Source organism: Coffea eugenioides, chromosome 9 (genome assembly GCF_003713205.1).
Source record: "Coffea eugenioides isolate CCC68of chromosome 9, Ceug_1.0, whole genome shotgun sequence".
Lineage (NCBI taxonomy): Eukaryota > Viridiplantae > Streptophyta > Magnoliopsida > Gentianales > Rubiaceae > Coffea > Coffea eugenioides.
Window position 1 is genome coordinate 26,594,372 of NC_040043.1, and position 22,865 is coordinate 26,617,236.

The 22,865-nt window shown below is 38.5% G+C and overlaps 2 protein-coding genes across 2 annotated transcripts; one reads left to right on the forward strand and one right to left on the reverse strand.

Moving 5' to 3' along the window:
• Positions 1-280: 280 nt before the first annotated feature.
• On the forward strand, positions 281-4,891 carry LOC113781924 (isopentenyl phosphate kinase-like). Its single transcript, XM_027327796.1, has 12 exons — positions 281-458; positions 1,131-1,361; positions 1,552-1,649; positions 2,003-2,045; positions 2,462-2,523; positions 2,648-2,704; positions 3,523-3,558; positions 3,631-3,708; positions 3,885-3,951; positions 4,041-4,103; positions 4,260-4,363; positions 4,439-4,891. The coding sequence occupies exons 1-12, from the start codon at positions 305-307 to the stop codon at positions 4,541-4,543; spliced, it is 1,098 nt and encodes a 365-aa protein (XP_027183597.1). The 5' UTR covers positions 281-304; the 3' UTR covers positions 4,544-4,891.
• Positions 4,892-5,445: 554 nt separating this feature from the next.
• Positions 5,446-7,871, reverse strand: LOC113781925 (eukaryotic translation initiation factor 5A). Its single transcript, XM_027327797.1, has 5 exons — positions 7,625-7,871; positions 6,706-6,828; positions 6,537-6,593; positions 6,374-6,448; positions 5,446-5,865 (listed from the first exon to the last, which is right to left on the reverse strand). The coding sequence occupies exons 1-5, from the start codon at positions 7,745-7,747 to the stop codon at positions 5,764-5,766; spliced, it is 480 nt and encodes a 159-aa protein (XP_027183598.1). The 5' UTR covers positions 7,748-7,871; the 3' UTR covers positions 5,446-5,763.
• Between the last annotated feature and the right edge of the window lie 14,994 nt (positions 7,872-22,865).

Sequence of the window (22,865 nt, forward strand, 5' to 3'; positions counted from 1 at the left end):
AGGAGAGAGGAAGGAAAGATGGGGAGAGAGAGAGAGGAGGGAGTGTCGTGGGTGTGGGGGTGGTGGAGAGTGATGGATGGTAATATGTTTGTTTTTGTATATTTGAAATTATTTTTAATATATTGTATGGATGTATTTTTTTTAAATTATTTTTATTTATGTATTACTGTAATATTGTATATAAATAACTTATTTTTAAAAAATTGAGTAATGCAAGCGGACATTTTGGGTATATTTCAAGCATAGCATCCTCATTTCCTGGTTAAGTTAAAAGGCTTATAAAAAAAAGAAAGGCATTATTCCAATGTCTTCCGCTAATATAGGAGTTGGGGAGAGCAAAGCCAAGGAATCTTGCAGCAAAATAACAGCCACAATGGAGGAGCAGCAGCAGAACGCACTTAGTAAAACTTCCACCTCCCCGTTTCAGTCAAAGCCAATCCGCTGCATCGTCAAACTTGGTATGCAGTCTTAGTGTCTAATCTTTCCTGAGATCTGTGGTTTGTGTAGATTCTATTTGTTTAATTACTAGATTTCTTGGTCATTATCTATATAATTTGCATCCCTTTTAACTCGATTAGCCAAGGGTCCGCAGAATCCAATTCGTTAGCTGAATTAATCAAAAGTAAGTCTCTTTTCAGTAGATGATTCTCCATAATCATGTAATAGCAGAGTCCAAGGTTAATGCTCATTCACCTTCAGAATCTTGTTGTTTAGTTCTTGGATTTGTAATCTGTAGTATTTTTGAAGGGATAGAGTAAAGGAGTGCAGAGAAAACTGTTTCTTTTGAAGATGAGTTCGGATGATAAATAGTACACATTTGAGGGATTCAAGTTTTGTGATGCTTCTGATGCTAGGAAGCTGACAAACCAAGGACATGTTAAGTGATTTATGAGTTGTAAGCCGACGGCCAACCCCAAATAATGTGGATAAAGGTCTTCTTTTGTTTGTTTGTTAAGTTTGGACGTGATTATCTTTTATTGGATATTTAGAGCTCTTTACAATTGGGATAACCAGGAATGAATGCATGTATAAATTGTAATAACCAGAAAAATATGCATATTTATGCTAGTAGTGAACAAATTCCTCCACATATTTTAACATAATTTGCTGGTGTGATATTTATCTCACAGGAGGTGCGGCAATTACTTGCAAGAATGAGCTTGAAACAATAAATGAGAAGAATCTTGACACTGTTTCAAAACAGCTACGGCAAGTGATGTTATCATGTCCGGATTCTGGAAAAGTTCTTGGAATGGATTGGAGTAAGAGGCCAGGAACATCAGAAATGCCAAGTACCATTGATGGATGCTGTGATGAATTTAAAGTAGACTTTGAGAAATTTGTTGTTGTTCATGGTGCAGGTTAGTGTACATCTTTGTTGAAAAGGCTTATGATTTTTCATTTGACTATTTGTGATGATCCCATTCTTAATTCTCAGCAATTGAAATTGCAAACAGAATAAAAACTACCATTAACTGAAGTTTAATGGAACAGTATTGCTGTTATTAAAAAAGCTTGCAGATAGCTTAAAATTTAGATCTTCGTTTGCAGGTTCATTTGGACACTTCCAAGCTAGCAAATCCGGGGTTCATAAGGGTGGTCTTTGCAAATCCCTTGTCAAGGCTGGTTTTGTTGCAACACGTATTTCTGTAAGATCTAACACTTTTCTGGGATTTTGATATCCAATCATCATAAAGTTATTTGGTAAAATGCTCAGATTTTAGATTTTTTGTTCCCACCTTTGATATGCTGAAGATATTGACCTTGTCTGAGTATGCTTTCCAGTGATACTAAAATCCAACTTATAGCTTGACTTTTAGAATTGGCACTCAGGTGACTTCGGCCTTTGACTTGCTAAGTGATAACTAGAGGAATTCACGAAAAGTCAGTTTATTGTTCTTTATAATCATGTGATTGGCTGCTTTTTGTATCCTTCTTCTCTATTGTTGCTATAAAAGATCTTTTCAATTATGATTCTTTAGATTTTGGCTTTCTTTTGCAGGTTACATCCCTGAATCATGAGATTGTTAGGGCTCTAGCAAAAGGTACAACTCCAATTTAATATATCAGCTACATCCCTTTGATGCTTCTTCATTATGTATACGCCTAGCCATTCCAGTGGTAGTTATTCTAGCGACTATCTACCTGCCCATTAAATATGTATAAAGATCTGATTTTTTTTTTTTGGGGGGGGGGGGGGGTGTTGAGGAGGAGAAGGGGAGGGGTGGTTTGTATTCTGTAGATGTCATCTTGAAGGCAATTAACAAAAATGGCATCAGTAAAGGATGCTAGACGGAGCATGAGAACAAAACTATTTCCTATTGCTGCTGCTAGATTTGATTGAATCAACTTAGCCATCTAATCTTCTGATAGTTGGTCGTGTTTATCATAGGCATTTGTTGATGTTTCCATTTACACATGCAATTTCTGTTGACCCAGTTTTCTTTTGTTTGTCTCGCAGAGGGTATTCCTTCTATCGGAATGTCTCCATTTTCATGTGGTTGGTTGACGTGTGAAAGAAATGTTAGAAGGCAAAACTTTATTCTGTGAATCTTTTGATATCAAAATTATTCTAGTTGTTACTTTCTCTTGTATTTAGTTGATTGTAGTGAAAACAGATGTCTAATTTTGACTTATACATTTATAGATGGAAGCAGCCAATGTGAGTATGGTAGTTAAGGCTTTGGATTCTGGCTTCGTACCTGTAAGTTAAACTTAAAATCGTGTGACTTGGACTTCTTGTCAATTACACCTTCTGAACATATTGCATTACCTTTTAGAGTTAAATAGAATCCTCTTTGATTTTGAGATGTGAGAAATACTTTGTTGTCAAAAAATCTGTGTTTTGTTTCCCTTTTAAATCTAGGATATTCCTTAATTGTACATGGTCTCCTCATTTATAGTTGTGCTGTGTCTTCTGTAGACCTACAGCTATATTTAAAATAAAGCAATGCTATTGTGACAACTAATTTTAGTAACTCAAAAATTGTATCTCGAGTTGTATTCTAAGAATCTAATTATGCACTCTGTTATATATAGCTCACTGTAACATATGAAGTTCCTTAGTGGTTTTCTTTATTGACAACTTAAAATGCCCTTTATTAGCGCATAAATTCTGTATTTTAGTAAATGTACAGACATGCTTCTTTCTCCAACCCAATGCTCTAGACCAGGTCACAGTTGATGTATGGGATGATAATTGAGTGACATTATGGTGAACGGCCAATAAGTAGTGCATTATGCATTACCTCAAAAGTGTTGAAAGCATTTGCAATCATGAGACAAGCTCAAACTCTACTTTAAAAAATAAGTGAATGAAAACAGGAGAACATTTTTAATGGGCTAAGCTTGTGTTTTACAAGTAAATAATTGTCTCGTGCAGTCATATTACAGTTCCTTCATCTATAAGATTATGGATGACTCGGATCAGATAGCATTTTAGTGTGTAAAATTCAAGACTACGTGTATCTGTTCATATAATATGAAACTCAAGAATAATGTGATTTTGATTTGATGAATCAGGTTCTGCATGGAGATGCAGTGCTTGATACTTCACAGGTTTGACGTCTCTTCCCTGTGAGTGGCAAGGTGACTTGGCTATTCTCTGTATTAACTCCTTCAATGGCTTAGGATTGCACCATATTAAGTGGAGACGTAATCATTCGGTATTTGGCTGAAGAACTGAAGCCTGAGTTTGTTGTTTTTCTCGTATCCTACATACGTTGCTCAAAGGGCTTGGCAATAGATCAAGCTGTTCAAATTCCTTTAGTGCCATTTCAAAAGCAATTCTAATACGTGGGGCCCATTACCCTGATAATATTGTTTCCAGTTTTTTTTCTTGCTAGTTGACTTTTCAGTGTATGCCCTATACAAAGTTGACATAGACAGATGTCTTAGGAGTACATGACCGCCCGCCAACTGAGCCTGGTGCAGTACTTCTCAGAGAAATAGGTGAGCACAAGTCCATGATTGAGGATATATTGCTCTCATTCTCATGTTAAACTAAACTCATGGGGGACTGATCGATCATTTTACAACAGCTGTCCATGAAGATGGAAGCTGGTCGGTCGTGAAACCAAACGTACAAGATGCAAGCAAACAAGGTTAGATATAATCAATTTTTACTGTTATGAGTTAAAGTCTTAGTTTCCTGTCTGGAAACTGCTGAGGAAACTTAATCTTTGTCAAGTAATTGTTTGTTTTGTTGGAATTTTCATCTGGACTTTCATTATTAGTAAGCATTCTATTACCATCAACAGTTGTGGTAACTGTAGCAGCTCATGATACAACTGGAGGCATGGTGACTAAAATATCAGAAGCTGCTATGATTGCGAAACTTGGAATTGATGTATACATTGTGAAGGTAATATAACACTAACAAGTAACAGCTTTTATGCTATTTATATTAATGACAGATTAAGGGTTTGGGATGATACAGGCAGCAACGGAGCACTCCAAGATTGCTTTAAGTGGAGACCTGAAACACAATGTTCCTGAGAGCTGGCTTGGAACAATTGTAAGACCTTTAAGACAACAGCAATGAACTGCTGGACGCATGATGGAAATTGGCGACTTGTAGATGGGCTTTTGTCTGAACAGCAATGCAAGCCAAACTGGGGCTATTGAAAGAATTAATCTCCGTTAGGAATCAAGTAACGGGAGGACCTGAAACATTTTTGTCAAAATTGTTCTTCGTAGCAGTTGGCAAGGCTTCTTGTTTTGAAGCATCTTCAATTTCGTAAATTTCATTCTCGGGTTTATTGGCTGCGTTGGGTTGAATCATCAGACATGCTCCTTGGAACGTTATTTTCAACAAGCCAAAACATCTTGCCATGCGGGGACGATTTGGTCAACATTGAGACAAATATCAATTATTTGATTTACATTTCAATCATCTTCATCTTATACTTTCCTTCGGTCCCGGAGAATAGGTGGGGATTTTTACTTCAAACCTTCTTTCCAACCCCTGCAGCTAGCTTGAGAGAAGTCCAAATGTTTTAATGATGTTACGAGTGCCAATGATGGAGTTTAACTAGTGCAGCAACCAAGTCAATGATAAAGCTAACAAGTAGGGCAACGCTCAGATGGCCATCTGCCAGGCAAATGGACTGTTAGCAAGCCACGTCGTCAAGTTCTCAACCTTTGTTTTTCTGTCCAACTCCAAAATTTTGGACACGGACACGGCACCCATTGTTCTCGTAAGGAGATCTTCCTGCAACTAAAACTAGCTTCAGACATTTTAATGCACAACAGGATCGTCCACCAACCTCGAAGTATATAACTCAATAAACTCGCAATAGGAAATACCAGAAAACAAGTGATCCTGTACTTCAGAAGCTATATACGCTCAGAAGCATCTACCCATGCGGCACAAATACTCAAAACCACAGAAAACTTGGAAGAAAAAGCTTCCAGATAAATCTGCATAGATAGAACACCAAGAAGTAACTAGGAGAATCAATTCATTCACTTGTGAAACTAAATTTCGCAACTTCACAACAGTTGAAGGTGCTACAAGTTTATACACTTCCTTGCCAGATTAATTATGGCCCACACAGAATAACAGAACGGGTTCAGACAGTAATCAAACAGAAACAAGAACTCAGAACACCTCAACATCAAAGTGATCTCTTAAAAACCCTGAGGCCACATATTATCAAGAATCTAGTATAAAATTCATGATCCTCCCTTCGCGCTAAGTCAATATCATGTCCATTCCCTATATAAGATATAAAAGCCTCAAGCAACTCCTTTGACAAACAGCTACTTGGGGCCAATATCCTTCAGGGCACAGATCTGCTCCTCTCCCATGGCACACATCACTGACACAACCAAGTCCTTTCCCTCAGAGAATCCATCCTTGATCTGTACAGATACCAGCAAATTTCATTAACTACACAGCAATGCATGTGCACAAGAACTTGAAAAATACTGTAACATCAAATTTGAAGCCTCCCTCCCATCTCCCTATTGCTGAGGCATTGAGGGGAATCAGCCAAAAAAAGGGTAACAATACTGATTGAGCTTGGAAAAGAACACCCCAACGGTGTTCAACAAATGAGTTATGACCTCAATATCCAAAACTAGAATCTCCAAACAGTTACGTCTTCAGCCAAGTCAGAGCTTCATAAGTCATTGCATAACAAATTCATGAAAGCATATAGCCACATTTAGCATTTCTAGAATTGATAACTACAACATCAGAAAACATACCTTCCTTTTCCTTTACCAACATTCTATATGTAACCAAGGATCAAGTCAAAGTGAATAAATGAACTCCGACAACTGTCTAGTAAACCATACCAAACAAACCATACCGACAAGTGACTGCACCCCACCTATTCAGAAATTAGCAAAACCAAACATCTACTACCTGTGTAAGCAGATTTTCATCGGTTGGAAGCCTCAGGTCATCCTTAGTGTTTCCATTCTCAGTGAGCAAGCTGACCTGCGATGTTTCAAGTGTTGAATTAGCCTACACCCCATCAGGGAAAGTATACAAGTAAACAATGGGATAAAGGGGCATCGGAACTTACAAATCCATCCTCAGAAATATCAATGAGCTGGTAGTCGGTACGATTGACATGGGGCACCTGTAAAATAAGACATCCAGTTAAAATCCAGAAAAAAAAATTAAAGGGGAATCGCGTATTTAAATATGGCCAATGGTACAGTGGCATTTCAAGACGAAGCGGAACAACGTACATCACAGTTGTGGGAAGAAGGAACAATATCTTCAAGCTTCTTTCCGTTAAAGATATCAATGCCCACAAAGTGGCATTTAGCATGGCCGTGCTTGCCAGTCTTGGAAGTCGAAACTTCAACAACCTATAAGATAGGAAATGATACAACAAAAAAGACTATATTAGTAAAAGGTGAACAAGAAGAACGCCAAAGCTCACTTCTTATTCTGCGTGAGATCATTACCAAAATTTTGCACACATCTACATAACAGTACAAATAATGTTCAGTTTTGCTTCAAACAGAACTCTTCACTCAAATCTGATAAACTGTCCGCTATCAGTTTTTCAGTGTGCTCCAATAGAAAGGTTACTAAATTTGAGAAATTAACCATCAAAGAAAGCAATCAATTTCATACGAGAAGATGAAACTAATAAGATAAATAAATAGATTAGTACTTACATATGCTACAGAAAGCTTTCATGATTAGGACATAAAAATCCAATTAACTAAGCCTCATCAAGTCAAAACCTTCTCAAACCAGTACCCGACAGCAGAGCAATTAAAATGACGTCAGATCTGAACTCACTCAGATTATAGGAAATAGCTCACTAATCCTAATTCGAAAGAAATATTCTGTTTATCGATCCGTCTATGCAACTAATACACCATCCAATCTCCTAACTTAGCCTTTTTATTTCTTCAGAAAAAATCAAAACAGACTCTCAGTTACTTAATTCTAATTTTCTAAACAACGTAGTTTTCACGTGCTCAAATTTTCATTTCAAAAATTCTATTCTTTTCTATCAGAATCTAACCTCCAATATCACTGTATTCAATCAAAAGCAGAACATCTGAAATATGCTACTCATAGTCCAAATTAAACATATGCACTCAGAAAATCATTATAAAAACTGGAAAAATTAGCTTAAAATAATAAAACCTTGCAAGGGCGGTTTTTGATGACGATGTAACCGTTCTTCCGGATAGTACCGGCCTGCTGAGGGTAAGTCTTCGAAGCTCCGGCGTCGGCCTTGGATTCGAAATGATGCTCGTCGTCCGACATCTTCTTCTCCTTCGCTTCGAAGAAAGAAAGCTCAGCTAAAAAGCCAAATTCAGAGAAACAGAAAAGGTACGAAAAGTTGAGAGAGAAATAGCAGAGGCTGAGGGCACAAGCGTGAGCGTTCGACTTTATACCGGAGGAGATTTTAGGGTTTTTGAAATGTGATGTAAAGAGGGTGAAGTCCGGATGGAATCTGGGCCGTTTGATGTTTATCTTTTTTTGGATTAGATATTTTATCATTTTTTGATGTTCGCGTCGAAACGACGCTGTACTTTAACAAGACTCCCCCAATTACTTATTTTTATTTTTAATTTTTTTTAATCTTTCCATCCTTTCCACTATCAACTGTTAGGCATGATGGATTTGACTCTCATCACCTACTGCCACAGGGTTAGAGCATATTTTCGGCATCATCGACCGCTTATGGGAATTCTTAAACATTGTCCATCCTCACATTAAAGATCGATGATCTTTTGTGAAGGTATAATTCGTTCTTATCAATTAAAATGTAATATGCGTAAAATACATATGAAAATTTGATGTTTATCGTTTTTTGATTAGATATTTTATTATTTTTTTTATATTTGCATCGAAACGGTGCTGTATTCGAATTGAATCACGGCTCTCACATTTATTTAAAATTTTTATCTTCTCACAATTTTCACCCTTAACCGCCAAATACGAATGATTGGTTCTCTTTCGTTTTTCTTATGCAAAAAAATTTGGGTAAATTTCGCTCCAATCACTATTACAGATTAAAGCCATATTTTCGAGATCATAATAAGCTTGGGTGAGATTCCTGTACATCACCCACTCTCGTATTAGCAACGACTTTTGATAAGAAAATGGCTCAATTTTACCAATTTAACAACTTGTGTAGGCTGACTCTCTTTCACTGTACTGGGTAGGGTCAGCCGCCCGAGGAGACTCTTTTGAGAGAGATGTTAGGGTGTATCAAATCGGACTTTGTAATCCTACTCCTGTTCTCTGAGCCGGGATCGCATATATCAAAATGCATGATTATCGACAATGTCTAATTTTAACCGTACAAAGTGAACATGCAATGAAATGATAGCCTTTCGTTGTAGCGGAAGGCTAGCATTAGCATTATTAATTGTTGAGGTCTCATCAATCTTTCATGCATGTTGTACTTCTTATCAGTTAATTATTTTAATTAATTATAGATTTTGAATTTGAATTATTAATTTTTTCTAATATTTGTTGTTTATATATTATGTTTTTAAGATTTTTTAAATAAAAAATAAGATTCAGAATTTACCAAAATATAAGCCGATTACTATTCAGCTTTTACAAAAACTACCAAATGAGATAAGTTTGTTTATAAAAAAAAAGAAGAAGATAAGTTTGTTTATATATCAAATTTTTTCAAGCTCCTCGGGTCAGCTCAGCTAGTGAATCCTCGGGAGTATTCTTCGTGGGGCGCGATTCGAGTCTGGCTTCACATATCACCTAGGTGCTCTTGGGGGCCGAATATTCCAGGTCTAGGGAGATTAGTCTAACAAAATTGTGATACTTCCTGGATTGACAAAGAAAAAGATAAGTTTGTTTATATATCAAATTTTTTCAAATAATATTTCCCTTGCATCTATCATAAACACATTTTCCGACTTATATTTTTATATTCTCAATCATTTTTTTATCTTACAAACATTTACATCATAAAAAGTGTTACAGTAATAATTCCAAACAATATATTTCTAACAAACTTCAAAATTTTTTAATTTGAATTTGTTTCACAATAACCAGTTTTCCACCGGGAAAAAAAGAAAGTTTTTTGTTTTGTAGAGTGATTATTATTATTATTATAATTATTTGGACAGGGTGCCGGATTTATTTCAAAAGCAAGAAGAGTCAAACTAGCTGTAAGCACCTGATTCTTGTTCAAACGTGGAATACGTAATAGTAGTACCTGTCGTCATAAGCAGTAAGGTTAAAGAGATAAGGAAGAATCATCAAATCGAAATCATCAGATAGGTGTCAAAATTCATGGATGGTACACAGTACACACCACTCATTTCGTCAATTGCCACAAAACCAGAGGTTTCTTCTCAAAATTCCTATTCGATTCGACTATGTCTTCATTCAACAGTTCAACAACGTTAACATCAGAAATAACTGTAAAAAATATGGTAAAATAGAGAGTTTAATAGTTGAAGACAAAAGCGTAAATTAGTACAAGCAAATTCTAAAAGGTCAAAGTAACCACCAGCTCTGCAGATAGTAGTCGAGCATTAAAACGCTAACGGACCACATCCAGCTTCAATGCACTAGCTCCACGGTTTCTGCGAAACGGGAGCTTCCTTCCAAGGACAAGGACTAATGCCATTAGGTTTTAAGTTTCCAAACAACCAGAGTTGCATAGTGCACCAGTAAGCAAATGGCAGTGCTGAAGACGGAAAGAAGGCACAAATCTCATCCCACTCGTCCGGTTGGAAGGCTTCACTTTTTTGCAGGCTTCAGCAGAAAGACATCCGTGGAATTGTTTCCGAATCACTCAAAAACGTGATTCAAAAACTTCCACAGAGAAGCAAGGCAAAGTATTGGATCGATGGTTCGCTTGATGGCGTAAAAACTTCGTACTCTTTTGCAGTTGCTCCTATTTTGAACTCCCAGCAGAAAGGGATGAAATGTTGAGGTCATTGATTTCATGCAAGAATATCTGAGGTAGCTCCTCTCTGACATGGCAATGCGCAATTGATACAAGTAAATCTACCACCTTAAAATCAACTTACTGATGCCATGATGGGATTATGAATGTTGACTTCTAGCATAAGAAGATACCTAAAACTTCACATATTTCCTCAAATAAATGAGTTCCAATAAACTACGAGACTTCTATCATCCAAACTCACTAAAGCTAAGCAAACCAATATGATTCGTAATTCTGCCACAATCAATTTGAAATAGGATTTCTTCATATGTCAAGAAATCTGAGCTACAACTGAAAGACCCTAAGGATAATCATAGGGACATTAAGTTTGAAATCAGTTTGAGTATTGGTGGAAAATTTGATAGGGCAAGAGTGTACTTTATCGTACTTGCCCTTATTTGATACATACTTGTTTATTGTTGAAATTAATTTGATATACTTGTTTATGATATGCGCACTTCCTGGAATTCCAGAAACCCTGCGGCAAGTTACTCGAGTCGAGCCGGCAAGGGCTTGGTCGATTGGGTAACGAACCCTGGGTCTCTTGTTTGTCGAGTGGAGTGATATCTCCTCGACTAATTGGTATACTCGAGTATTATCACCCGTGTTTATTGAGGATTTTGGGCCCAGTAGGGGATTTGAATGGTGGACGGAGAGTAGTGTAAGTGGTGCTCTACTGGATTGGTTCCTTTACTTGAAAGTTGACGGAGTGTCAAATATTACGTGATCAATCTCCTGATAATGAAAAGGGAAGTTGGCTCCTGAGAGCCATCCGTATCCTTATGCTTTGGAATGATTATTGTTTATTGGATTATTGTTTTTTCTGAAAACTTTTATACTCGCTCATTTTGAGATTGCTACTTGAAGTGTTATTGCTCACTTTTATGAACTCTTCATGCTCGTTACTTTGCTATATCGAAAACTTGTACTCATAAATAATGGTCAATTTGCTATTTGGAACCTTACTGGGCTTTTATTTCATTCCACGCCATTTGTTTTCCTTACAGGGGTACGAGCGAGGCGTGAGATATGTAAAGACTAGCGTAGCCTAGTTGTTTTTGACTTTTGACTTGTACTCACGCTATCACTCGATTAGGATGATTGTACTTGGATTGTATACACTTTGAACCCGTTTGGGTATATAGAGGCTTTGTATCTTGAATATGCATCGATGTAAATTGTAAGTGTGAATTGCGATGTTATTTATTGTCGATGGATGTATGCACGTGATACGAGTGAGTGAGTTCTGAGGAGAGCTGGGCAGGCGGTCCGCTAAACCCTAGTGTACGCCCAGGGGGAGGTGGGGCCGTCACAGATGGTATCAGAGCTCCTATCGAGCTCGTGCCGGGAGAAGGTTCTCGGACTGTGGGGATTGACTAGTTAAGTGTGAAACAATTGTCTATTGTTGGGGACCTTAGATATGTATGTTGGGTAGGAATCTCTAATACGGGTGATTTGCTCTTGAGCCTGGCCGGCTTGAGTGGTGAATTATCATATTTTCAGATTCTTGTCCCCGAGTACCAAAGAGTGATACCTTTACAATAAGTTGAGATCTCGTGTAATATCAGGATAAGTTTGGATGGCGAAAGCAAAGGCACGGGGGATGCGAATAGTCTAGACTTGAGAAATATTGAAGATATTCGTTGGATTTGGGATCCTTATTATTCACGTGCTTCGAGTTTTAATTAAGTGTAGTGCCTGAGCAATACCTAGGGTTAATGTACCGTAGGATGTGTTAATTGCTATGATATGTATATAAAGAAAGTATGTTATTTTCAATGTGTTTTGATAATGCTTTTATTTGCTTATACTTATTTACGAATAAACATATGAATTTATGAATAAATGTATGAATTTCGAGGACGAAATTCTTTTAAGGAGGGGAGATTGTTATACCCCAACTTTTAGGATACTATTGTTGTTTAGCCTCAAAAAAAAAATATTATGCTTCCTTTAGTTTATTTTTATTTTAAGACATTGTTTTGTTTTAAAGATTAGAAACCCTAAATTCTAATAAAAAATAGAAAAAAAAATCCTAGTTTTACTTGTGACTACTCGGTTTTCTCAAATCTCTCATATTTTACCCGAAACCCTAACTGGAATCAAGGGAATTGTAAAATCCCTCACATTTTTCTTAAATGTCCTTTTATTTGGCGTTTATTCCTTTCTAATAGCTTTACTACTCAATCACCCCACAATAAGTGCAAATGAACCTAGAAAGTAGTATTTCACTTTTCATTTTTTAAGTTAGCGTGAATTAGGGTTTTACGCCTATCCGTAGTGCGACTATCCGGTACAAAGTGTGGATCAAATTTGGGGATTAAAAGTAAGTTTTAGATGATATTAAGTGTGGGATTAGAGGTGATAATTATAAGTTAAAAACCCTAGTATATGCGATTTAAGAAAATCGGCTCGAACCAACGGATATCGATCACTACCGATTGAACCCACCACTTGACCACCACTTCCCTACCACCACATACCCTTGATATTTTTACAAAATATTCCCCCTCATCCTCAGCCATATAACCGAAATATGTGGCCAAAATGCAAGGAAAAGAAAACAAAATTTTAGTTGGTTTTGGTGATGACAAGTGTCAACCACCTATGGTTCCTTGACCAACCTTTTTGTCTTGCCTTCTTATCTCTCATTTCAGTTCATTTCCCTCATTTTCTTTCTGTTTTGGCTGAGAGCAAGGAGAGGCAAAAGAGTGAGGAGGGTTTTCAATCTTCTACCCTGAATCCAACCTTTTGAGTGCAACCAAGAAAAACTACACCGATTAATCATTAGTTTGGAAGCTTGGGAAGCTTAAGGAACGAAAAATTTCAAGGAGAGGTGGAGGATCATTCTTGCAAGCTCTTGTCTTGAGGTATAATGGCTGATCAACCTTTCTTTCTCCATTAATCATGATTAAGTTGGGTATTAATGTTAGTATTGTGCTTGTGATGCTTGTTCCAAGTGATTTTGATGATTGGATGGATGACTTTTGAGTTAGGGTTTCTTGTGGGTTAGGTGTTGTATGATATATATATCTGGTATATAATCTTGTAAAGGAGATGGTAGTGGTAGTTTCAAGGTAAAAATGTGAATTATAGCTTGAATATGGCAAAATTCCAGATTTCTGGAAATTGAAGCTTCAGTTCTGCCCGATTCTAGTTCCCTGTGTTAGAGGCCGAATTAGGCTTAGCATAAAACATAAAAATTGTAGAGAATGATGTTTTATAGTATCCTACACAATTTCAACTCAATCGGAGCAACGTAGAAAGTGAAAATATCGAAATACCCCTGACTACCATAGGTTTAGTTCAATGGACAGTTTTGACATTTCATCAATCTGATCTTGTCTTTTCACCTTGATACATACTGAACTAACATTTATCTTCCAACCCCCCTAGAATCACCTCGTTTGGACTTCGGTAGCCGGAGTTATGGTTGTTTATACATAGTGCGGTTAACTAGCCCGAGTGTGAGATTCTGGTTCTGTAATTTGATGTTTTGACTTAGATACACTACAAACTGGACTGAGTCATCTTCATCAAAGTTGTAGGATTTTATCTTAGCTTCGAGACAGTATAAATTTCACTCCAATCCGATAAGCGTAGCTTCGGTGGTGTCCGTTACGCAAAACAACATCAAATCTGTCTTTTGCTAAACTTCATTTCCGCACATGCTCCTAGCTTGATTTTGTACTTGTATGACTTGGAGCCTATGGAATGGCTACTGAAATGAGATGATTTTATGTATGACTTTGGGATTGATTGAGGAAAAGAATGAAGCCATAAATGGCTGGAAAATAGGAAAATGCAAAGGGCGTGCTGCCCAAATTTACGCTCAAGGGCTAGGTAGATATACTTGCAACTTGAGTAAGGGTTAAGAGCGATTACCACTTGAACTATGTAGGATATTTACGTCTTCTTTTACCGAGGTATATAGGTAAGGATTTGGCCGAACTTGTACCCTTGAGAAATACAACCATGACTACTAGAAATACGTCTTCCTTGTACTTTCGACTCAAATGGCATTTCCAAGTATAAATGTTACAAAGTTATATAGTTTGAAAAGCGCACTTCCTGGAATTCCAGAAACCCCGCGGCAAGTTTCTCGAGTCGAGCCGGCAAGGGCTTGGTCGATTGGGTAACGAACCCTGGGTCTCTTGTTTGTCGAGTGGAGTGATATCTCCTCTACTAATCGGTATACTCGAGTATTACCACCCGTGTTTATTGAGGATTTTGGGCCCAGTATGGGGTTTGAATGGTGGACGGAGAGTAGTGTAAGAGGTGCTCTACTGGATTGGTTCCTTTACTTGAAAGTTGACGGAGTGTCAACTATTACGTGATCAATCTCCTGATGATGAAAAGGGAAGTTGGCTCCTGAGAGCCATCCGTATCCTTATGCTTTGGAATGATTATTGTTTACTGGATTATTGTTTCTTCTGAAAACTTTTATACTCGCTCATTTTGAGATTGCTACTTGAAGTGTTATTGCTCACTTTTATGAACTCTTCATGCTCGTTACTTTGCTATATCGAAAACTTGTACTTATAAATAATGGTCAATTTGCTATTTGGAACCTCACTGGGCTTTTAGCTCATTCCACGCCATTTGTTTTCCTTACAGGGGTACGAGCGAGTCGTGAGATATGTAAAGACTAGCGTAGCCTAGTTATTTTTGACTTTTGACTTGTACTAGCGCTATCACTCGATTAGGATGATTGTACTTGGATTGTATACACTTTGAACTCGTTTGGGTATATAGAGGCTTTGTATCTTGAATATGCATCGATGTAAATTGTAAGTGTGAATTGCAATGTTATTTATTGTCGATGGATGTATGCACGTGATACGAGTGAGTGAGTCCTGAGGAAGAGCTGGGCAGGCGGTCCGCTAAACCCTAGTGTACGCCCAGGGGGAGGTGGGGCCGTCACAGATGGTATCAGAGCTCTTATCAAGCTCGTGCCGGGAGAAGGTTCTTGGACTGTTGGGATTGACTTGTTAAGTATGGAACAATTGTCTATTGTTGGGGACCTTAGATATGTATGTTGGGTAGGAATCTCTAATACGGGTGATTTGCTCTGAGCCTGGCCGGCTTGAGTTGGTGAATTATCATATTTTCGGATTCTTGTCCCCGAGTACCAAAGAGTGATACCTTTACGATAAGTTGAGATCTGCGCGTAATATTTGGATAAGTTTGGATGGCGAAAGCAAAGGCAGCGGGGGATGCGAATAATCTAGACTTGAGAAATATGAAGATATTCGTTGGATTTGGGATCCTTATTATTCACGAGCTTCGAGTTTTGATTAAGTGTCGTGCCTAAGCAATACCTAGGGTTAATGTACCGTAGGATGTGTTAATTGCTATGATACGTGTATAAAGAAAGTATGTTATTTTCAATGTGTTTTGATAATGCTTTTATTTGCTTATACTTATTTACGAATAAACATATGAATTTACGAATAAATGTATGAATTTCGAGGACGAAATTCTTTTAAGGAAGGGAGATTGTGATACCCCAACTTTTAGGATACTATTGTTTATTAGTCTCAAAAAAAAATATTACACTTCCTTTAGTTTATTTTTATTTTAAGACATTGTTTTGTTTTAAAGACTAGAAACCCTAAATTCTAATAAAAAAAAAGAAAAAAAGAAAAAAAAACCCTAGTTTTACTTGTGACTACTCGGTTTTCTCATATCTCGAATATTTTACCCGAAACCCTAACTGGAATCAAGGGAATTGTAAAATCCCTCACATTTTTCTTAAATGTCCTTTCAATTGGCGTTTATTCCTCTCTAATAGCTTTACTACTCTATCACCCCAAAATAAGTGCAAATGAACCTAGAAAGTAGGGTTTCACTTTTCGTTTTTTAAGTTAGCGCGAATTAGGATTTTACGCCAATCCGTAGTGCGACTATCCGGTACGAAGTGTGGATCAAATTTGGGGATTAAAAGTGAGTTTAAAATGATATTAAGTGTGGGATTAGAGGTGATAATAATAAGTTAGTGAATTATAAGTTAAAAACACTAGTATACGTGATTCAAGAAAATCGGCTCGAACCGACGGATATCGATCACTACCGATTGAACCCACCACTTGACCACCACTTCCCTACCACCACATACCCTTGATATTTTTGCAAAATATTCCCTATCATCCTCAGCCATATAACCGAAATATGTGGCCAAAATGCAAGGAAAAGAAAACAAAATTTTAGTTGGTTTTGGTGATGACAAGTGTCAACCACCTATGGTTCCTTGATCAACCTTTTTGTCTTGCCTTCTTATCTCTCATTTCAGTTCATTTCCCTCATTTTCTTTCTGTTTTGGCAGAGAGCAAGGAGAGGCAAAAGAGTGAGGAGAGTTTTCAATCTTCTACCTTGAATCCAACCTTTTGAGTGCAACCAAGAAAAACTACACCGATTAATCATTAGTTTGGAAGCTTGGGAAGCTTAAGGAACCAAAAATTTCAAGGAGAGGTGGAGGATCATTCTTGCAAGCTCTTGTCTTAAGGTATAATGGCTGATCAACCTTTCTTTCTCCATTAATCATGATTAAGTTGGGTATTAATGTTAGTATTGTGCTTGTGATGCTTGTTCGAAGTGATTTTGATGATTAGATGGATGACTTTTGAGTTAGGGTTTCTTGTGGGTTAGGTGTTGTATGATGTATATATCTGGTATATAATCTTGTAAAGGAGATGGTAGTGGTAGTTTCAAGGTAAAAATGTGAATTATAGCTTGAATATAGCAAAATTTCAGATTTCTGGAAATTGAAGCTTCAGTTCTGCCCGGTTCTAGTTCCCTATGTTAGAGGCCGAATGAAGCTTAGCATAAAACATAAAGTTGTAGAGAATGATGTTTTATAGTTTCCTGAAAAATTTCAGCTCAATCCGAGCAACGTAGCCTGTGAAAAGACCGAAAAACCCCTGACTACCATAGGTTTAGTCCAATGGACAGTTTTGACATTTCATCAATCTGATCGTGTCTTTTCACCTTGATAAATTCTGAACTAGCCTTTAACCAAAACATGAAAGTTGTAGTGCTATGTCTTAGCTTTCCAACACACCTAGAATCACCTCGTTTGGACTTCGGTAGCCTGAGTTATGGTTGTTTATACATAGTGCGGTTAACTAGCCCGAGTGTGAGATTCTGGTTCTGTAATTTGACATTTTGACTTAGATACACTACAAACTGGACTGAGTCATCTTCATCAAAGTTGTAGGATTTTATCTAAGCTTCGAGACGGTATAAATTTCACCCCAATTCGATAAGCGTAGCTTCGGTTGTGTCCGTTACGTAAAACAACATCAAATCTGTCTTTTGCGAAACTTCATTTCCGCACATGCTCCTTGCTTGATTTTGTACTTGTATGACTTGGAGCCTATGGAATGGTTGTTGAAATGAGCTGATTTTGTGTACGACTTTGGGATTGATTGAAGAAAAGAATGAAGCCGTAAATGGCTGGAAAATAGGAAAATGCAAAGGGCGTGCTGCCCAAATTTACGCTCAAGGGCTAGGTAGATATACTTGCAACTTGAGTAAGGGTTAAGAGCGATTACCACTTGAACTATGTAGGATATTTACGTCTTCTTTTACCGAGGTATATAGGTAAGGATTTGGCCGAACTTGTACCCTTGAGAAATACAACCATGACTACTAGAAATACGTCTTCCTTGTACTTTCGACTCAAATGGCATTTCCAAGTATAAATGTTACAATGTTATATAGTTTGAAAAGCGAGCGAGTGTTTCACGAATATTCTCCAAGTGAATTTTCATTCCTTGATTCTTATTGAACGAAACGTCTAAGTTTCGAAACTTAGTCATTTTTCAAAGTTTTGAAACAAAGTTTTATCGCAGATTTGGACTCCGAACCCGGAGTATAACCCAGACGTGATTACTAGGGGCACTTCATTTTGGTGAGTGCTTCCAAATACCTGATTGAACTGGACACTTGTTTCCAATACTTGATCAATATGATTGAATGATATATGATTGGTTTGATAGGGCAAGAGTGTACTTTATCACACTTGCCCTTATTTGATATATACTTGTTTTTTGTTGAAATTGATTTGATATACTTGTTTATGATGTGCGCACTTCCTGGAATTCCAGAAACCCTGCGGCAAGTTACTCGAGTCGAGCCGGCAAGGGCTTGGTCGATTGGGTAACGAACCCTGGGTCTCTTGTTTGTCGAGTGGAGTGATATCTCCTCGACTAATCGGTATACTCGAGTATTACCACCCGTGTTTATTGAGGATTTTGGGCCCAGTAGGGGGTTTGAATGGTGGACGGAGAGTAGTGTAAGTGGTGCTCAACTGGATTGGTTCCTTCACTTGAAAGTTGACGGAGTGTCAACTATTACGTGATCAAGCTCATGATGATGAAATGGGAAGTTGGCTCCTGAGAGCCATCCGTATCCTTATGCTTTGGAATGATTATTGTTTATTGGATTATTGTTTTTTCTGAAAACTTTTATACTCGCTCATTTTGAGATTGCTACTTGAAGTGTTATTGCTCACTTTTATGAACTCTTCATGGTCGTTCTTTGCTATATCGAAAACTTGTACTTATAAATAATGGTCAATTTGCTATTTGAAACCTCACTGGGCTTTTAGCTCATTCCACGCCATTTGTTTTCCTTACAAGGGTACGAGCGAGGCGTGAGATATGTAAAGACTAGCGTAGCCTAGTTGTTTTTGACTTTTGACTTGTACTCGCGCTATCACTCTATTAGGATGATTGTACTTGGATTGTATACACTTTGAACCCGTTTGGGTATATAGAGGCTTTGTATCTTGAATATGCATCGATGTAAATTGTAAGTGTGAATTGCGATGTTATTTATTGTCGATGGATGTATGCACGTGATACGAGTGAGTGAGTCCTGGCGAGAGCTGGGCAGGCGGTCCGCTAAACCCTAGGGTACGCCCAGGGGGAGGTGGGGCCATCACAAGTTCACCCGCCTATCCAAATTTGCCCCCGAGCTGATCATGGCCGAGCAGCGGCGAATAAGGCTTTTTATCCAGGGCTTGAACGTAGAAATTCAGAAGGACCTCACGGTGGCCCAGATTAATGCTTTTAGCGAGGCCGTGGAGAAAGCCCAACGGGTGGAAAGCGCTAGGCTTCAAGTAAGGAACTTCCAGGCAAAGAAGCGAGGCTTCCTGGGAGTAGTTCAGGGCAGGGGGATAAGAGTGCCCCTCCCAAGTATGGACGGGGAGCTGGAGGTGAACGGCAGTCGGGAGTAGGCAGAGGGACTCCGTCTAGAGGTAGCCAAGCTAGGCGAGGCCAAAGAGGAAATTTCCAAGGGGGCTCAGCTTCAGTATCTCGCGGTCCCTGTGGGCATTGTGGGAAGTCAAACCACACAGAAGATAAGTGCTGGAGGAAGGAAGGGAAATGTTTACGCTGTGGGAGTGCAGACCACCAATTGGCCACTTGTCCGGTCCTAAAACAAGATGAAAGGGGGAGCCAACAACCGCCGAGGACCAATTCTGGACCAGCTAAGGGAGAAGGGATTAAACCTAAGGTGCCAACTCGAGTGTACTCGTTAGAGCCTCAACAGGTCCCAGATTCCTCCGAGGTCGTAGAAGGTACGATCCCTATATTCCACCATTTTGCAAAGGTTTTAGTAGATCCCGGTGCCACCCATTCCTTTGTTAACCCTAATTTCATGTGTGGCATTGACATAAAACCCGCTTGTTTACCTTACGACCTAGAAGTTAGTACACCTATGGGGGATCAGCGTTTGGTTACTGGTATGGTTTATAAAGATTGTGAAGTATGGGTAGGAGAGAGGAGATTATTAGTGAATTTGATAAGCATGTCCATTAAGGGGTATGATGTGATTTTGGGCATGGACTGGTTAGCCAAGTATAACGCCCAACTAGATTGTAAGAAGAAGATGGTAGAATTCTGCATTCCTGGAGAGGCGACCCTAAGGTTGGATATAAGGGGTAGGTTAGCCTCATCTGCTTTGATTTCGGGCATTCGGGCTAGAAAACTGCTAAGTAGAAGGGCACAAGGATTTTTAGCCTTTCTAATCAACACCCCCACGGATAAATTGAAGGTAGAGGATGTGCACATAGTACGGGAATTTTCGGATGTATTCCCTGATGAGTTAGTAGCCCTACCTCCGGAGAGAGAGATAGAATTCAAGATCGACCTGTTACCGGGAACCTCGCCTATCTTAAAAACCCCGTATCGGATGGCCCCTGCTGAACTTAAGGAGTTGAAGTTGCAGTTACAAGACCTTTTGGAGAGGGGGTTCATTCAAGAGAGTGGGTCTCCTTGGGGAGCCCCTGGGTTGTTTGTAAAGAAAAAGGACGGAAGTTTGAGGATGTGTATCGACTATCGGGGCCTGAACAATATCACGATTAAAAATAAGTATCCACTGCCCCACATTGATGAGTTGTTCGACCAATTGCAAGGAGCAGTGGTCTTCTCGAAACTGGACCTCTGCTAAGGGTATTACCAGTTGTTGATTAGGAAAGAGGATATTCCGAAAACTGCTTTCAACTCAACATATAGGCATTATGAATTCACAGTTATGCCCTTTGGATTAACCAATGCCCCTGCCGCCTTCATGAACCTAATGCATGGGGTTTTTAAGCCCTACTTGGACCGATTTGTCGTTGTTTTTATTGATGACATCTTGGTCTACTCCAAAACTCGCGAGGAGCATGAACAGCACCTAAGACTTGTTTTGCAAACCCTAAGAGAGCATCGGTTATACGCCAAGTTCAGTAAGTGCGAGTTTTGGCTAGAGAAAATTTCTTTCTTAGGCCACGTAATTTCTCATGAGGGCATCCCGGTTGACCCGACGAATGTAGAGGCCGTGACCAATTGGAAACGGCCAGAAAACCCCACGAAGATTCGTAGTTTTCTAGGATTGGCGGGGTATTACCGACGTTTTATGACGACCCCACTTCTCCCGAAGGCGAACCAGAGGGTTGGCGGGTCGTCTGCCTGGCTCTCGCCAGGACTCACGCAAGGAAACTGGCTAAACTCTTCCGACGTATAACTTAAACCATTACAAAATTCGTCACCCGAACAAGCCAATCCTTAAAACGACCAAAATACTAAGAACACATTAACTTCAGAGATAACATTACCATTGGACAAATGAACATCCACTCTTACGTACATCTCCAATCAGATTAAAACATAACTACATTTATACATTACAAACCACAAAGTGAATCATAAAATTCAAATACATTCATACAAGTCAAACAAAACTCAGGTTTTGCACTTTTCCAGCTTCAAGTGGCAACCCAAGTCGAAAGATACATAGTCGATTCAAAACAACATTTGTAAAAGGTAAAGGCAGACTTCAGGTCTCTCAAATGCCAGAACCTGTTAAGGAAAACAAGTAACGTGGGGTGAGCTAAAGCTCAGTGGTGCCCCAAACATGCAATCATATAAAACAAGTAGCAAATAATAACTCCAAACTAAAATTCAACAAGTAGGAAAGCGTATAACAGCACAGGGTAGGATACAGGGCTCTCAGGAGCCATTCTCCACGAACTTGATCAAAATTAACTGCAGTTGACCCTCCGTCAACTTTCACTATCTAAAGTCCAAGTAGATCTTTTTCCTTAACACGCTCCGACCAACTTACTCCCACTGGGCCCGTTCTTCTCACGAGAGGGTTTGGTATTACTCGAGTATACCTTTTTGTAAACTAGTCGAGGGATTCACCCAACGACGTCACATTATAAACTAGTCGAGGATTCACCCAACGACGTCACAATTATAAACTAGTCGAGGGATTCACCCAACGACGTCACAACACGTTTTTACCAAGTCAGGATAGGAGGCCCTCCCACCCTAAGGTGTGGTACATTCCCCTGCCTGGTAGATTAGTTGACGAGTCCACGCTCCAGTCAACAATTGCAAGATATTCGAGAAAACATTTCAAGCAAGTCACCACTCGAAAGGTTAGTGCGATAAAGTACACACTGCCACTTCGATGGTTCAGGAAAACCACTTTCCAATTATTACATAACAAGTCAAGAAAGCACTTTAACACTTTAGTCATAGACCAAGCACGGACACTCACCAAAAGTGAAGCTCAAAAGTCAAGCTGAGAATCGAAGTCCACGTCCTCGCTAAACCCTAAAAGACCAAGTTTTAAAACTATAAGTTTTACTATACAAGTTCTTGATTTATATATAAACGATTATCTGCTATATAACTAGTTTATTTCCTCGAAATAAATCAACAATTCTCTTAAAATTAAAACTAGTAAAAGTGATAAAATATTCCGTATGGTTTCTTTAAAGATACATTTCTTTCTAGAGGTGCAAACCAGAGCCAACTTACTTCAAATAAGGTTTCTTGCCGAGCAAGTTTTCTACGCCTTTCATTTAAAATTATTAAAATCTCGTGTTTTTGACAATTTCCTTTAAAACAACTAGCCAGGGATAATTTTACAAAAAATCTAGAGTTTAGAAGT

What these genes read in the sequence shown, in the direction of transcription:
- LOC113781924 (XM_027327796.1), top strand. Translation starts at nt 305, where the DNA reads ATGTCTTCCGCTAATATAGGAGTTGGGGAGAGCAAAGCCAAGGAATCT. An exon ending in CCGCTGCATCGTCAAACTTG is followed by an intron (nt 459 to 1,130) that starts GTATGCAGTCTT and finishes TTTATCTCACAG; the next exon opens with GAGGTGCGGCAATTACTTGC. An exon ending in AGTACTTCTCAGAGAAATAG is followed by an intron (nt 3,952 to 4,040) that starts GTGAGCACAAGT and finishes ATTTTACAACAG; the next exon opens with CTGTCCATGAAGATGGAAGC.
- LOC113781925 (XM_027327797.1), bottom strand. Translation starts at nt 7,747, where the DNA reads ATGTCGGACGACGAGCATCATTTCGAATCCAAGGCCGACGCCGGAGCT. An exon ending in TCAAAAACCGCCCTTGCAAG is followed by an intron (nt 6,829 to 7,624) that starts GTTTTATTATTT and finishes CCTATCTTATAG; the next exon opens with GTTGTTGAAGTTTCGACTTC. An exon ending in CTTCTTCCCACAACTGTGAT is followed by an intron (nt 6,594 to 6,705) that starts GTACGTTGTTCC and finishes CTTATTTTACAG; the next exon opens with GTGCCCCATGTCAATCGTAC.